The sequence below is a fragment of the Nyctereutes procyonoides genome, unplaced genomic scaffold, assembly GCF_905146905.1.
Source record: "Nyctereutes procyonoides isolate TBG_1078 unplaced genomic scaffold, NYPRO_anot_genome, whole genome shotgun sequence".
NCBI classification, from domain to species: Eukaryota; Metazoa; Chordata; class Mammalia; order Carnivora; family Canidae; genus Nyctereutes; species Nyctereutes procyonoides.
Window position 1 is genome coordinate 49,185,424 of NW_026575140.1, and position 17,708 is coordinate 49,203,131.

A 17,708-nucleotide genomic window follows, 5' to 3' on the forward strand; every position below is an offset into this window, starting at 1 on the left:
ATAAGTACCAGAGGTCACCAGCTGGGTGTGATGCCAACAGAGGCAGACAGCCTGAGAGACCAAAGACATAGAGAGTCCTGTGAAAGCCACTGTCATCCCAGGGCAACTGTACACAGGTCAACACTGTGCCCTCTGAAGACTGAGGCCAGAGACTTCACACTACAAGGCAGACAGTTTTCACTGAAATAGTCCAGCCAAGACTAAACAAATAAACAAGCTCAAACCAACAAGTTAAAGGGTAAGAGTCCCTGAAGGAATCAGAATCCAGAACTGCTACAAAAAAATTATATAAAATATTTTAAAATTTATATAAAATATAAAATATCTAGTTTTAAACTTGGTATGTGCAAATAAACAGTGAAGAGTGACCACATATGGCAAGAAAAATAAACAGAAACTACTCCTGAGAGTCCAAATTAGCAGACAGACTTCAAAGCAGCTGTTTTAAACATCTTCAAGTAAATAAAGGAAACCACAATTTAAAAAGTAAAGGAAGACCTTATACCTGTCAGAATACCTAAAATCAAAAAGACAAGAATAACAAGTGTTAGCGAGGATGTGGAGAAAAAGGAATCCTTGTGCATGGCTGGTGATAGTGTAAATTGGCACAACCACTGTGGAAAACAGTATCAAGATTCCTCAAAAATTTAAAAATATAAATGCCATATGATCCAATTAAGTACACTAGTGGGTATTTGCCCAAAGAAAATGGAAACACTAATTCAAAAAGATATATGTACCCCTCTATTTAATGCATTATTTATGATAGCAAAGATATGGAAGCAACCTAAGTGTCCATCAACAGATGAATAAAGAAGATGTGGTGTGTGTCTTACTAATACAGTGGAATATTAGTCATATAAAAGGATGAGATCTTGCCATTTGTGACAACATAGATGGATCCAGAGTGTATTATGCCCAAGTGAAATAAGTCAGACTGAAAAAGACAAATACCATATGATTTCAGTCATATGTGGAACCTGAAAAACAAAACAAATGAATAAACAAACAAGCAGAATCAAACCTATAAATACAGAGAACAAACTGATGGTTGCCAGAGGGGAGGGGTGGAGGGAAAGGCAAAATGGGTGAAGAGGAGTAGGATATATACAGGCTTGCAGTTATGTAATGAGTAAATCATGGGAATAAAAGGTACAGCATAAGGAATTACTGATATTGTAATAGTGATGTATGGGGCAGCTACACTTGTGGTGAGCACAGCATAACACTGAATCACTACATTGTATATCTAAAACTAATGTAACATTGTATGTCAACTACATTCAAATAAAAAAATTTAAGTATGATAATAATGTCTCATCAAATAGAGAATATCAATAAAAAGAAATTATAAAAAAGAACCAAATACCAATCTGTGAGCTAAAAAGAACTGTAACTGAAATTAAAAATTCACTACAGAGGTTGAAGAGCAGATGTGAATTAGAAGAAAGAATCCACGAACTTCAAGATAAATCAATTGAGATTGTGCAATCTGAAGTACAAAGAGAAAGACAGCCTCAAAGAACTAGGAGACACCACTAAGTATACCTATGCATAATGTGTATTATATACATGATGGGGGTACCAGGAAGAGAGGAGAGGCAGAAAAAAGCAGGGAAAAAAATCCAAATAAATAATGGCTGTGACCTGCTTTGACTGACTTCTTGTGGATGGTGATTTTACAGTGCAGAATACCCGGGGCAGCTGGGTGGCTCAGTGGTTGAGTGTCTGCCTTTGGCTCAGGTCATGATCCTGGGATCCCGGGATCAAGTCCTGCATCAGTCTCCCTGCAGGGAGCCTGCTTCTCCCTCTACCTATGACTCTGCCTCTGTGTCTCTAATGAATAAATAAATAAAATCTTAAAAAAGAAGAAAGAAAGAAAAAGAAGAACAAAGGTGGAGGACTCATATTTCCTTGGTTACTATGAAGGTATAGTAATCAAGGTAGTATGGTGCCAGCATAATAGACATAGACTACTATGAAACAGAATTAGGAGTCCATAAATAAACATGTTTATAGTCAATAGATTTATAAGACTGACAAAACAATTCGATGGAAGAAAGAATAATCTTTTCAATAAACAGTGCCAAGACCACTGAATATCCACACACAAAAGAATAAAGCTGGACCTCTACATCACATCATCCATAAGAAGTCAGTCAAAGCAGATCACAGATCTAAAAGTAAGAACTAAGGTATAAAACCCTCAGAAGAAAATATATAGAGTTAGGCCAAGGATCAGATGTTATTTGTTTTTTAAGATTGTATTTATTTATTCATGAGAGACACAGAGAGAGAGGCAGAGACATAGGCAGAGGGAGAAGCAGGCTCCAGGCAGGGAGCCCGATGTGGGACTTGATCCGGGGACTCCAGGATCACGTCCTGAGCCAAAGGCAGAAGCTTAACTGCTGAGCCATCCGGGTGTCTCAAGATCAGATGTTATTTAAAAAGGGGTATCTAGGGAAACTCAAAAACAATGGACAAAAGTTTAGTCTGACACTTACTGCTATAGTAAACACTAAGCAAAGCCAAACTCCTAGCCAGGAAAACAAAAAGCCTCATTCTATTTAACTCAATTCCTTTTATATAATATATCGTGTCAGGCTTTATTAAAAAAAAAAATTAAAAGACAAATTGAAAGGTAAATACAGTTTGATGAGACAGAGCAACCATCAGAACCAGACCCACGTATAGCACAGATTGGAATTGTCAAACTAGAAATTTAAAATAAGTATGATTAATATGCTGAGGGTCTAATGGAAAAAGTAAACAACATGTAAGAATGGGTGGATAACATAAGAAAAGAGATGGAAACTCTACAAAAGAACCAAATGGAAATGTTCTAAATCAAAATCACTGAAACAGAAATGAATAATGCATTTGTTGAGCTCACTAGAAATGGACATAGCTGAGGAGAGAATCAGTTAACCTGAAAATGTGTCAGTATGAATTTCCAAAACTGGAAAGCAAATACAAATAAGAATGAAAAACCGAATATTCAAGAACTGTAGAACACTACAAAATGTAACATACACTTAATGGGACTATCAGAGGGGAAGAAAGAGAGAAAGGAAGAGAAGAAACATATGAAGTAGTAATGACCGAGAATTTTCCAAAATTAATGACAGAACTAAACCACAGATCCAGGAAACTCAGAAAACACCACGCCAGAGGAACACCAAAAAAATTATACCTACACATATCATATTCAAACTGCAGAGAATCAAACACAAAGAAAAAATCTTGAAAGAAGCCAAAGAAAAAACACCTCACCTATAGAGGAAGAAGGGTAACAATTACATTGGACGTCTCTTCAGAAACCATGCAAACAAGAAAGAGTGGAGTATTCTCTTTGGATTAGAAATCATGTTCAATCAGATATTTGATGGTCCAGATATTCCTTCTTTGGACACTAATGGGAGAGTCAATAATTTAAGTGTATATAATAATCATGGGGGGAGTTTGTTAAAAATACAGATTCCTAGAATCCATTCCTAGAAAATCCGGTTAAACAAGTCTAGGTCATGGCCTACAACCAACCCTTTGGGTTTTTTTTTTTTTTTTTTGACAAGTAGTCCAAGTAATCTAGATGTGGGTCTGTGGATATAAGAGTCCCTGAAACAACTATGAAATGCCAAGGGATCTCAGTGACCTATGGTTGTTTTTGTTTTTATAGGTTCTACTCACTGTATTAAGAAATGCTCAAGAGTACGTGTGTTTTTAGCTAACTTTGGGCAGTTTTAGCCTACCAATAAAAACCAATCTTGGGTCAGAATTTCTTCTAACTCATAACTGGTGATCATCAAGATACCTCAACAAGCACCCCCTGTCTTGATGTGCTGAGAAAGAAGATAAAGTGGCAGGGGGTGGGTGAAATCTGGGTAAGAGTCTGAACAGTCAACAGAAGCAGATAGGTAAAATAATTACTTTCTCCTGCCCTCCAACCCAGCCAAAGATGCCCATGTCTTAGCGCCTGGAACCTGTGAATAGGCTACATTACATGGCAAAGGATAAAGTTGCAGATGGAACCAAAATTGGTTATCACCTGACCTTAAAACAAAGAGATTATCCTAGATTACTCAATGGGTCCAATGTAATTACAAGGGTCCTTTAAATGTGTAGAATAGGAATGCAGAAAGTTGGAATCTAGATTGGCCATTGTCAGCTTTCAAGATGGAAGAGGACCCCCAAGCCAAGGAATGAGGGCAGTCTCTAGATGCTGGAAAAGGCAAGGAAATGCATTCTCCCCTAGAGCCTCCAGAAGGAGTGCAGTCTTGTCAACATACTGATCTTAGCCCAGTGAGACCCACTAGAGGCCTCTGACCTGCATGATAGTAAGTGTCTATTGTTTTAAACCACCATATTTGTGCTATGGCAACAATAATAGCAAATTAATGCACATACTAACAAATTACCTGCCTAGAAAAAAGCATATTTTTCTTACCTATATCCATTGGTCGTTCTGTATTTAAACTGTCTGTGCTGCCCTGATGTCCACCTAAAGGTATCTTCACTTGTTGATCTGATAATTTCCCAGTACTGACAGATCTAGAATGAAAAATAATGTTAATAATGGAAATGTATACTTTAAAAGCCCAGACATTTAGACAATAAGGGGGATTTCAGCCGAACCACAAAAGGGTTAATGGAAGTCAGAATAAGGAGATAAAAAATAGATACTAGACAATTCAAGGCAAAGATGAACTTCAATAAACCAAACAAAAAGCAGACATAGAACATTCAGGAAATTTAGTTACAGCTCTGTATTCACAGTTACAGTAAGCACCGGTGGTTTTCAAAGTTTCTAAATGTATACAGTTCATATCATTAACCCATGGCATAACCCAGCTACTAAACTCATTTGGTTTGGTTTGTCTTTATAATAGAAATATATATACTATTACAGTTTTCTCATTGAAGGCTGGAAGAGGGGACACCTGGGTGGCTCAGTGGTTGAACATTTGCCTTCAGCTCAGGGTGTGATCCCAGGGTCCTGGGATGGAGTCCCATTTTAGTCTCCCCACAGGGAGCCTGCTTCTTCCTCTGCCTGTCTCTGCCTCTCTCTCTCTCTCATGAATACATAAAATCTTAAAAAAAAAAAAAAAAAAAGAAAAAAGAAAAAAGAAAGCTGGAAGGAAATGGTATCTTTTACCTGCCAAACACTGCTTTGTTCTGCTGCTCAGACTTCTGCCTCTCACTTCCTTGAACTAAGAGACAATGAGAGCATTCCCGTGGGTCATTCCCATCTTTAGACTGCCCTTCAGTAGGTCCATGACGAGTAACCAAGGCTAGCAGGTTGGAAGACGCTTGAGTTTTAGGTATTTTGAAAGGAGCTGTGGTCTAAGGAAACATACGTAAGCTGATTACTATGATGTATGCAGCACTCAGAATTGTCAGGCTGAGCGACACAGCAGTCAGAATATAAGTCAGACCTGGATTCACATATGGACTCTTCCTCTGTGACCTTGGACAGTTCATTCACACTCTCTAGCCTCAATTTCCTTTACTTGGGAATAAGTGGGATAATGTATATATAGCATTTAGCAAGTAAAGTACTTAGACTGTGCTTGACACATAGCAAGTTCTCATTATGTTGTAGCCGTTCTCATCATGAACCTTTCCCATAAGTACAGTAGTCCCTATATCCATGGTTTCACTTTCTGTGGCCACGCTCAATCTGGAAGCAGGTGATCCTCCCTCTCATGTATCATCAGGAGGTCATTGGTAGCCTAACACTCAGTCACATGCCTACACCACTCACATCATTTCATCTCATCATGCAGCGAGGTTGCCGCCTCAATCCCCACAACAGGAAAGGTGGCTACAGCACAAGAAGGTATTTTGAGAGAGACAACATTCACATAACTCTTGTGGCATACTGTTACAACTGTTCTATTTTATTATTAGTTACTGTTAATTAATCTCTTACTGTGCCTAACTTCTAAATTAAACTTTATCATACTATCTGTAGTTCCAGATTCCACCCACTGAGGGGCTTGGAACATATCCCCTGGGGACAAGGGGGACTACTGTACTGACTAGTTTACGACCTGCTGTTGAGAGTCCAGCTAAGCTACTCCACAGTACTGCTGACTGCATCCATTTTGTGTGGCCATGTGGCTGCAGGGACCTTAAACTGACACTAGCCCCTCAGGCAAGCACACGCCCTGGAGAGCAGCCTGCAGCGTGAATAGATGTTAAATTCTGGATATGACTCCCCCTGGTGGTCTAAAGTCTCCCTCTGTGTGTCGCACACATAAAACTCCTATGGAGTGTACCAGAATCCCATTCTGTGGTTTGAATGGATCTATCCAGCTTTAGATCAGGAACCCCAAAGCACTCCATCCCCAGACCCTAATAAAGGTATATGCCGCAGGTCCTTTCTCTGTCTGCTCGTGCCTTGACATCCCTGTGTGGCCTCTCCAGGCCTCTCAAGGCATGCCAGATACTTCTGTCTGGACATGTGAGTAGTGGACTTCTCTATTTCAGTTTCTCTTGTGGTCTGCTGCTGAACCTGAGCTCACCATCTGGCACCCTGTGTTCCATTTAATAAATGGTAATTTAACAAAGTCATAACACCAACAAAAGAGTTTAATAAAACACACCTTAGTAGGAGAGCCAATGATGGTCGGTAAAGGAGTTTTAAAGAACCAGTCAGAACTCCGAGGAGAGGACCCCATGTGCTTGGTGGGAGAGGTTCCAAGGCTGCCAGGCCGACTGGGCTGGGGGGAGTAGCTGTACCCAGTCCCAGCATGGGATGGGCACACAGGGTCCGAGTGCTGCTTTCTGAGTTTCTGCTTGTTCTGGTAGATGTCGGTGAGGGTAGGGGCGCTCTGCAGTCTAGCGCCCAACAGGAGAGGCTGTGGTGACTGAGCCTGTGGCACTGGAGAACCTACCAAGGATGTGCATGCATGTTAACTCAGCATGCAGGGAAGACACTTGAGAAGACAATTCTTAAAATGAGAATTCTAAGGAATGTCATGTTCTTCAGGAAATATTTTAAAAACTATGTATCTGACAAGAGACTGTTGTGGGGCATCTTTTACAAAACAGCGACAAGCACACTGTCATTGGTATTCTCAGGAGACAGAAGGTAATGGTGATGGGTGTGTTGGCTGCTTTTGTCAGCAGCCAGCAGATAACTCAGATTAATGGATGGTCTGATTAGCACAAAAGGGAACTCTATCATAAATGGCCAGAGTTAATAAAAACTACTAAAACCTATGCTAGACAAAATGATTTCTATTTTTTATGTATGTACTTGGGGATATTAATGTATTACTCTCTTTTCTCATATAAGCAGCTAAAAGAAACTTTTCCAGAATAACCTTTTATCTAAATACATAATACATTTTTCTGGGATTTTATTTTACTTGTCTAAAAAGGTTATAAGCATATATGGATAATTTATTCATTTTTATCAGTTTCATTAATGAAATTCATTTTAATCTAAAGTGTCCATATTCTCTACAAAGAAAACACCTGTTCACAGATACTGTTGCTTCTTAAGGGGACACCATATATATTTTTTTTTTATAAATTAATTTTTATTGGTGTTCAATTTACCAACATACAGAATAACACCCAGTGCTCATCCCGTCAAGTGTCCCCCTCCGTGCCCGTCACCCATTCACCCCCACCCCCCGCCCTCCTCCCCTTCCACCACCCCTAGTTCATTTCCCAGAGTTAGAAGTCTTTATGTTCTGTGAAGGGGACACCATATTAAAAGCCCTAGAAATAGGCTCTTGATCTGGTGAACAGCTGGCAACAGCAAGAGAATTCCCTCACACAAACCTTGTTATTGCCATCTTCAGGTCTACTAAGTAAGGCTGGAGCTCCAGTTACAAATTCTTTGGAGCTTCTTGCATGACAAATTACCACTAATAATGATAAGGACCTATAACAATAATCTTCCCAAAAATGAAATTGGAGCTTTTGCTACTAACCACTCCTAGCTTAATCTCATCCTAAATCTGGTATTTAATATTTCAGAACTGGGTTCTGCCATGTGTGTATACGTATATATGCATATAAATATGCACAGACAAATAAAATTAGTAGCAAAATGTTATAAATCTGGAGAAAGTTATTGAAGATTTTTAGGGAAACATGAAATATGAAAAACTAAGAGTGCTTTTCTCAGTGATACAGGATTCCTTTAATTGGCCAACTCCTCAAATGCACATATAATAAAATTTGACTTATAACAGTGTGATTTGCACGGATCTTTTCAGGAGTATATATATTTTACATTAAAGCAAATAAACTTGGGAATCCTGGGTGGCTCAGTGGTTGAGTGTCTGCCTTCGGCTCAGGTCGTGATCCTGGGGTTCTGGGATCGAGTCTCGCATCAGGGTCCCCGCATGGCGCCTGCTTCTCCCTCTGCCTGTGTCTCTGCCTCTCTCTGTGTGTTTCTCATGAATAAATAAATAAAATCTAAAAAACTAAAATTAAAAAATAAAAAGAATAAAGTAAATAAACTTCTATATTTCTTGTTTATCTCATGCTAACTGGTTGCTCTTACCAAGAATAGTATTAATTAAAGGAATGAAATTTCCCTTTCTAGATTGATTTTCATTATCTATGAATTTTTAGCTCAATTACTTAATTCCCAAGACTTATTTTCATAAAAGAATCAGATACCCAAAAGGAGATATTTGATTGACTATACGATATGCTAAAACAGACCAAGATTCTAAAAAGTAGGACAACAGAATATTTTGTATCAGTTCTATTCCTTTGAGAAGAGTAGAAAAACATAACCCAAACCTACTTATAACAGGATTAAAATTATTAATATACCAAATATATCTCCTACCTGATGAGTTTCTACTCCTGGATTCATGACCCTGAGGATGCCCACAGCAGCACTGACTAAACTGCTCAGGAATGGTCCCAACTATGAGTGGGAAACAGGGAAAGGAAGGAGAGGTGATTCAAAACTGGGAAGAATGCAAACAGGGAGCACATGTACAAACCCCATAGCACATTGTAGTTTACAAAATTTGATGAGCAAAGGTTTATTGCAGCTGGCACTTACTGAGGACTGATGTACTGGGGGTTGGACACACTACAATCAAAAGAACCATATAATCTGCCCTGAAAAAGGATCACCAGGAAAGAAAGCCACGTAAACAAACTGAGGCCTGTAACAGGTATGCCACTTAAGAGAGAAGTACAAAGAGCTGGTTGTGTTTGAGGCTTATGGAACTTCAGGGACACAGGTGATGGACAGCCCAGCCGCTGTCTTGCTGCATCCATCATGTTCCTGATGCTCCTGCCAAGGCCTGCTCCCCAAGGCTGCTCCCAGCCAATGGCTGCATGTGGGCAGAACCACTAGTTCAAGCAGGTCAGAGGATATGGACAATTGAGTGCTCCGGGACACTCCTTGGGCCTCACCAAAACATTCTTAGAATTCTACTCTAGTCAAGGCTCCAGTGCCCACTCCTCCTACGTTCCTCTCCCCCTTACAGGGGTCAGAGCTGCAAGTGGTCTGAAGGGGCTCCCTCAGACTCCTCCCTCTCACCTTACCCCCCATGTTCATCACAGGGGCCTCCCCAGTGACTCTGGCATGTCTCTGCAGCTACCTCTGAGAGCCCAAACCAACAAGAGGAAGAGCTGGGAGAGCCCGGGAATTTTAAGCAGACAGGAGACATAGGTCTGTAAAAACAAGAGGCCACCAAGTGGTTAAGTAGGCAGGCAAAGGTTAGATCCCAAGGGGGCACCTTTTCTTCCAGTGCAAGGATTAAGGCCTGGACCCTATCTCTGGAGACCCTGAGGTGCCATGGGAGCTGCTAGAGGTTGAGGGACGACCAGGATTTTGCTCCCAGAAGATTTTTCCAGCTAAAACACAGCTTCAAAGCCACTGCAACAGGTGAGGTGGTGATACACATTTTTAAAAACATTATCATGGTTTTTGGTTTTTTGGCTTCTTGAATGAGGGCTCCTGGGCATACTTCAATTCTTCTCACTCTGCCTCTCCTGAAGTTTCTTCACATTCCCCTACTCTTACTCAGCAGTTCTGCCTGAGGGCGGAGGGCTCTTCTTTTAGAAGTAAAACATACATAAAAATGTGTGTGTGTGTGTGTGTGTGTGTGTGTGTGTGTGTGTGTATACTCACACACATGGGGAGGGCAAGTTTGAGGTCCACTGCCCTGGGCTTTCTCTGCACTCCTGCTCTATGCCCCCACACCAGTGCTATCTCTCACAGATTCTGCAATCTCAGCTGCTTTGGCCTCTCTTGCATGTATTCTGAAGTTGGAGCATTTCCTTTGTCTCTCAGTTTCACTAAAGATGTGGTCTAAGGTTCGTTTTTCTGTTTGGTTGGGTTTTTGTTGTTGCTGCTATTGCACTGCTTGTTCTGGCATTCCCCTTATGCTGTGCAGACTTTCCAGGAGAGAAAGAAAAGCCTAGACTGCATGTCACCATCCTCCTCCCAGAGCTGGAAGGCCCCTGATGGGCAGAAGCCAGAGCCGTTGTACACTACTGTCTTTGAATCCTCATAAATCTGAGCGGTAAAAAGGGTGAGTGTTTAACATACTTTAATCTAAGGTTTCTGATTTTGTGCGTTCAGGGCCCAAACCCAATGGAGATACTTTTTATCCATAGGATCCATTTATATTATTATATTTCCAATAGAGGTCCCAACAAATGTGTATAGAGATGCTCAGGTGGGGGTCGGGAGTAAGGCAGAGATTTGGAGGGGTAGGATATGGCTCCCCATCAGCTGAGACTCACTGCTGTGAGCCAACGTTCCTAAAGAGAGTGTAGTGTCATGTCAGATTTGTCATAATGAAAAAAAAGTTGAAAACAGCTTTACTCCTTACCCAAGGGGGAGGGTGAGTAAGGCCTGGAAGACCCAGTGGAGAGTCTTCGTCCAACTGTCTGTACTGTGTCTGCTGGTGCTGGGGAGCAAGATCCCAGCCGGAGGAAGCCCATAGGACTGGTGTTAGACCTTCGTACCACTGTAGATCTGAAAAGAAAAATAAAATTATTGGCATATTCTGGGACTCTCGTCCTTTTTTTCTAAAACTTCCTAACGACATGCCATGGAGTAGAATTTTTAAAAATATATAATACAGTCACATGGAACAAATATAAAATGTATAAAATTATATGGCGTGAAGTCTCCCTCCCATCTCCCATCCTTGTATTGTCTGTCTCTTTTTTTTGTCTGCCTAATTCTTGACACTCCCTCAATTCTATTCCAAAGGTTACCACTATTTCTAGTTTCTAATATATCCTTCCAGAATTCCTTAATTCATATACAAGCAAACAAGCTGAAAATATCTTATTTTCATCTTATTTTAACAAAGGTAATATATACTATACCAACTATTTTCAAATTTTTTTAAATTTTAGGTTCCCTTTATACTCTTAAAATCACTGAATATCCCACAGATTTTTGTTGTTTATTTTTAAGGAGAGAGATGGTGGTAGAGGGGCAGAGAGAGAGAAAGAAAGAGAATCTTAAGCAGGTTCCATGCCCAGCACAGAGCCCAACATAGGGCTTGAGATCATGACCTGAGCTGAAATAAAGAGCTGGACACTTAACCAACTGAGCCCCCCAGGCACCCTATCCCAGAGTTTTTATTTATGAAATTTATATCTATTGGTATTTACTGTATGAGAAGTTAAAACTGAAAAAATTGGTAATTAATAATTCATTAAAATAATAATCTTATTACACATAATGTAAGATTATGAAGATTAATTATATCTTCCAAACAAAATAAATTCATGAGAAGTATGACACGGTTTTATATTTTTGTAAATCTCTCTAATGTGTGACTCAATAGATGACATATACTCAGAATTGTTTCTGCATTCAATCTTTTGTATAGCACAATATATGGGGGAATGCACATGAGGAAAATCCAGCCTTACACAGATATGTAACCAGAAAAAGAAGGAATATTTTGGTAGCCTTTTCAGATATTTGTGATACTCGTCTTTGATATTACATCAAGACTCAGAAATTTCTTTCTTCTTCTTTTTTTTTTAAGATTTCATTTATTTATTCATGAGAGACACAGAGAGAGGGGCAGAGAGGCAGAGACACAGGCAGAGGGAGAAGCAAGGCTCCATGCAGGGAGCCCAATGTGGGAATCGATCCCAAGACTCCAGGATCAGGCCCTGGGCCAAAGGCAGGTGCTAAACCACTGAGCCACCCAGGGATCCCAAGACTCAGAAATTTCTAAAAGAATAGTTGCAATGTGGAATCTGAAACCATGCCAATGAAATTTTGTACTCTATTACATTAGGCTCTAATCTTTTGCAAATCTTGTATTTGGACTGGATCTTTTACCTATGCAGGATTTTTAAACATTTGGTATTTTGAAAAATGTTGGTTGCATGAGTTATGCAGATATTCCAAAATGACCACATCACATGATATCAAAAAGTCTCATCCATACCAAGATATCACCACAAATCTTAACAGAAATGACCATGAAGACCTAACAGAATATCAGTGAGGGTGATAGAACATGAGAGACACCTAACTCTGGGAAACGAACGAAGGGAAGTGGAAAGAGAGGTGGGCGGGGGGGGGGGATGGGGTGACTGGGTGACAGGCACTGAGGGGGGCACTTGATGGGATGAGCATGGGGTGTTCTGCTATATGTTGGCAAATAGAACTCCAATAAAAAAAATACAAAAAAAAAAAAAAGACCTAACAAAAGCTGTCAAGATCTCAGTGGTGAATACAGGTTTTTAAAAATTTTAATTTTTGCTCTAGAGCTCAAATTTTATGTCACTTGTTTACTAGGCAGACTTAGTTCATTTTCAACGAAATGGCTGCCGATGCCCACAACCTATGCTCAGTTGTTCTTTCATGAAAAAATGGTGTTTCGGGCAGCCGGGGTGGCTCAGCAGTTTAGCGCCACCTTAAGCCCAGGGTGTGATCCTGGAGACCAGGGATCGAGTCCCACGTCAGGCTCCCTGCATGGAGCCTGCTTCTCCCTCTGCTTGTGTCTCTGCTTCTCTCTTTTTCTCTGTTTCTCTCATGAATAAATAAATAAAATCTTTTTAAAAAAAAATGGTGTTCCATGAAAAAAGGAGCTAGTTCAACTTGCAACTAGAACAAACATACAAGTGCTTCTCCTTAAGAGAACTACTCCAATGTTTGCCAAAAGGGCTCTATGCCCACAAGCCACTTAAGGTTGTGATTTTTCAAAGAGAAATAGTAACTTTTACCGGTTTGTTAAACATATTCCTTGGTACCACTAATGTGTGGTGGTAAAAGATATGAAAAATCACCAGGCAGTTGGGTGCCACTACCTTGATGCATTTTAAGGCACCAGCAGTTTGCACATCGCTGCTTTTGCACCATTAGTGCATGTGTCAACATAGTGAGAAAAAAAGCAAACAGTGTCCCAATATCATTATGAAAACACTTTTGACCTCATGGAGCTTTTGAAAGGGAGCCACACACAAACGACACTTTGAACGCCACTGCTAATTCTGCTATCAATCTGCTTTTTTCATTTTATAATATACCTTGGGAAATTTTCTACTTCAGTGCATACAGAGCTTCCTTCCTCTTTATGGAAGGCGTTCCACTGTCATAGATGGATGTTCATAATTTAGTCACTTACTCATGGGCACTTGGCTTATTTCTCATCCTCTGCTATTATAGCAATTAACAACCTGTATATATGGAACACATACACAGGCAAGGACTGTGTATCTACAGAACAAGTTACCAGAAGTTAAAGTGCTGGATTCAAAAGATATATGCATTAATAATTTTCACAGATATTATCATAATGTCCTTTATAGAACCTCTCATGAGTTTTCATCTCATCCTATGAGATACTGTGAATCTTTTTCCATTCATTGAACTATGAATTTGGTGGGACCTTTTAATCTAAAATCTTGTATTCTCCAAGAAATCTTTTTCTTGATTATTTCCTGGATATTTTCTTCTTCAACATTTTGTTCTCAACTTCTTCAACTTGTTCTCTCTGGAATGCCTACATTAACTAACACTTGAATAATTTTTATTCATAGTTTCTGTCTTCCCTATTTGATTCATCTATTTCACATATGGCCTCAACTTTGTCTTCCAACATTTATTTTTATTTCAGTTACATTTTGCAATGTCCAAGAGGTCTTTTTGATTTTGATTGTTTTCAAAAGCATTTTGTTCTGATTATGGATGCAGTCTCTAATCTACTTCTAAGGGGAAAATCTACACATTTTTAAAATAAGTTTTCTTTTCTTTGTCCAGATTGTACTTTTCTGTTTTCAGCCTTATGCCTCACTTGCATCCCTGCCCTCCCTGAACTCTGTGGGACCTGGGTCTCAGGAGCACTGTGGAGCACTCTGACACCCGTCCTCCTACAGGAGGCACCCCTCTTTCATCTTCCTTCAGTTTTCCAGAAGTGTGCTGAAACCTTTCACCTGCTGAGCAGGTATTCTTTATTTTCCTTGTCTTTGTGGACTTAGACCTTTTTGTTCTTACTACATTAGTGGGGTTTCAGGATGTGGAGGAAATAAATAATATGTAAATGATCTGCTATAACTGGTGAGATTTCATTTTCTTTAACAAGTTCTTCCTTAATTCTTAAGAATTATCATATATACATATCACACTATTATTATCCAGCTAAGCTTAAATAGCTTAGTTCAATAGATGCATTACAAAAGTTTTTATTATTCAGTTTTGTACCTGTTCATTATATACACATGTAAGAGATTATGTCAATTATGTCAGCCATGGACACAATAGATCTTTCAATAACAACAACAAAATTTTTAAAAGGGAAAAGAAAAAATACTCACCTTGGAGAACCATGTAGATTTGTGCCAGAGCTGGCAGTAGATGTAAGGTTCTGCTCTATGCGCTGATAATTCCGTATCTGAGTAGGAACTGGAATTGGTGCTGTTTCACTGTGAGGTGACACAGTAGGCTGGCACTGCCTGCAACCATAATTTATTGAAAAAGGAAAGACATCCAAGTAAGACTGTTTTTCTTTCATTTGACACCTTGGTGATATTTAGAGAAAATTTTAGAAGAAGCCAAATGATCACTTCCACGTGAATAAAAAACAATCATCTCAAAAATAAGGCCAAAAAATCACATTAGTCATTTAAAGAACTCTTCAGGCATTCATAGGCATGTTGAAGACAAAGAATTATAACAAGATCTGGAAAAACATTCCTCTACAACAATAGGAAAAGTCTGTAGGTTGGCAAAACTCAGTTTCATCTGCTCACATTCTGCTATTCATTATTATGTGAGGGAAAAAATATTTCTAGGAAAATATGCTGGGTAAAAGAACAGGAAGTTCAAGAGCAAAGATGACTGGAATGTTTACAAAAGCATGAATGCAGAAAGCATTCCCAAAGAACTCTGACTTTTAAAAAGACTGAAAATAACACTGTACAATTCTCAAAGCACATTACTGATCTAAAGTCCACATGCTAAAGTGTTAGTATTGGGTTTCTGTAATAGCCTCTTTCCTTGCTTTTCATAAATTTAAAAATATGTCCTTTCAATTCAATTTACAAACTAACAGAAAACATCAGGGACAATACTGGACCTTAAAAAAAAGATGATTTATTTCATTCTCTGCCCTTCCTTTTTTTTTTTTTTTTTAAGATTTTATTTATTTATTCATGAGAGACACAGGCCGAGAGAGAAGCAGGCTCCATGCAGGAAGCCCGACTCGGGACTCGATCCCAAGACTCCAGGGATCACGCCCTGGGCCGAAGGCAGGCGCTAAACCGCTGAGCCACTCGGGGATCCCCCTGCCCTTCTATCATACTAAAAAAGCCACACTAGTCTAACACTTTTTCTCAAATTACAACATTACAAATATAAAGAGATTGTAGGTCTACTTATCTAACAAACAGTATGATTATCTTCTATAGTGTCACTTTAGAGCTTTTTGAACCATTAGAGTATTTAATATTTAAATAAAAAGAAAATCTCATCCATAATAAAGCTCTTAGTTGCTTTCCTCCATACCCATTCACCCAGTCTTTCTTACTAGCAGAACTCAAATTTTATGGAAGGTGGTGATTTGCTCAGTGAAATTATGACACATCCCAGACTCCTTTGCAGCCATGGGTGTAGTCATATACCTTTCTTGGTTAATGAGATGTAAATGGAAATCTATCTATTCTCCCTCTTTCCTCCTACCCAGAACATGGGTATGCTTGCTGGAGCTTCAGCAGCTACTTTTAACCCATGAAGAACAGGCCAAAAGAATTGGAGACAACTTCCTTGAGCCACAGAAATGAAGGCAACAACTATTTATTTTGACTTCTCATCTTGCAAGAAAACTAAACCTTTAGTGTTAACCACACTATAGTCAGTAGTGTTGTTTCTAGCTTTTAGTCTATAAGCTCTATTTTTCATTTAGGTAATTGCCATTAAGTTTCATGTATTTATTTATCCATCCATCTATCCATCCATCCATCCTTCTATATTGAAGTATAGTCGACACATGATGTTATTAGTGTCAAGTGTAACAATAAGTATCTTTTAAATGCAATGATTTGTGATTTTAATATATATATACCTGATTATGAAGTTGACTCATAACCTGAAGATTAAAATAAAACAAAAAACTTCTACTACTGGAAACTAAACAGCTTTATGAGAATTCACTATCTCTGATGCCTGTAACCCAGCGCACACAAAGGCCTTAGAAGCTAAATTCCTTGATAAGAGAACAACCAGCACAGCCATCAAAGATCAGAATGTGAATGAAGAGACATCACTTTTCTACTGTCTCAATTCAGTGAGTAAGTAAATTGTTGGTGAAGTACATCTGCAAATTTTTTTTTACATGTACATTGTCAACTTCTAATATTTTTCCTGTACTTGTTAATCACCAAAGGGAAATTAGAACATAATAAAACTACTCTAAGAAGTAAACTCAGCAGCTTCATACATAATTCAAAACACCTCTCTCGGAGAATCTCAAGCAATCCTCTCTCAGCAGGTGAGAAGATGAATAGCCATGGCAGGTGTTATTTTTTTTTTTTTTTTTTTTTCATGGCAGGTGTTCTATAAATGTGGTCTCCGTCTCTGGACAGAACCTTCAAGCAGACTTGTTCATATACAAAGTCTTCCCTGGAAAAATTCCCAGAGCTCCTGCTAGTAAAGACCACTACGGCCACTTTTCTGTCTAGCTTTATATTAATAACACAATTCAACCGTTACTTGACTCCCTAAGCCCAAGGAGAGGAGAGGGAAGGTCATTGTATGCCCTGAGTCTCCAGCACATCCTTTCCATCTCCAGTAGGTGCAGCAGTTCAGAAGATTCTCTATGTGGAAAGTTGTCTTTGACCTGAGTGGAATACCAGAAAGACTGAGCAGTCTGTCCACAATACAACAGACTTTTATTTTACTGAAATGAATCATTTTTGTCTGGAGGTCAGAAAATTTCCTACAAAGAGATAAATATTTCAAAATAATTTCAATAAGGGCAGCCCCAGTGGCGCAGCGGTTTAGCACCGCCTGGAGCCCAGGGCGTGATCTTGGAGACCCTGGATTGAGTCCCACGTCAGGCTCTCTGTATGATGCCTGCCTCTCCCTCTGCCTGTGTCTCTGCCTCTCTCTCTCTGTCTCTATGAATAAATAAAATATTTAAATAATAATAATAATAATTTCAATAAAAGTGAGGTTCTAAGGAAAGAACGGGGTATACTACCACTAACATTACAAAGACTGGCATATAAGATGATAGTTA

At 39.2% G+C, this 17,708-nt stretch overlaps 1 protein-coding gene across 2 annotated transcripts in view; it reads right to left on the reverse strand.

Annotated features, from left to right (window-relative positions):
• Positions 1 to 17,708, reverse strand: part of ULK2 (unc-51 like autophagy activating kinase 2) — an 83,813-nt gene that overhangs the window by 13,841 nt on the left and 52,264 nt on the right. For both annotated transcript variants that reach the window (XM_055305433.1, XM_055305432.1), the window contains exons 15-20: positions 14,788 to 14,925; positions 10,827 to 10,972; positions 8,819 to 8,899; positions 6,606 to 6,892; positions 5,153 to 5,340; positions 4,445 to 4,548 (exon numbers count right to left, since the gene is read on the reverse strand). In XM_055305433.1, the coding sequence (XP_055161408.1) occupies positions 4,445 to 4,548; positions 5,153 to 5,340; positions 6,606 to 6,892; positions 8,819 to 8,899; positions 10,827 to 10,972; positions 14,788 to 14,925 (944 nt within the window). The remainder of the gene's footprint in view (positions 1 to 4,444; positions 4,549 to 5,152; positions 5,341 to 6,605; positions 6,893 to 8,818; positions 8,900 to 10,826; positions 10,973 to 14,787; positions 14,926 to 17,708) is intronic.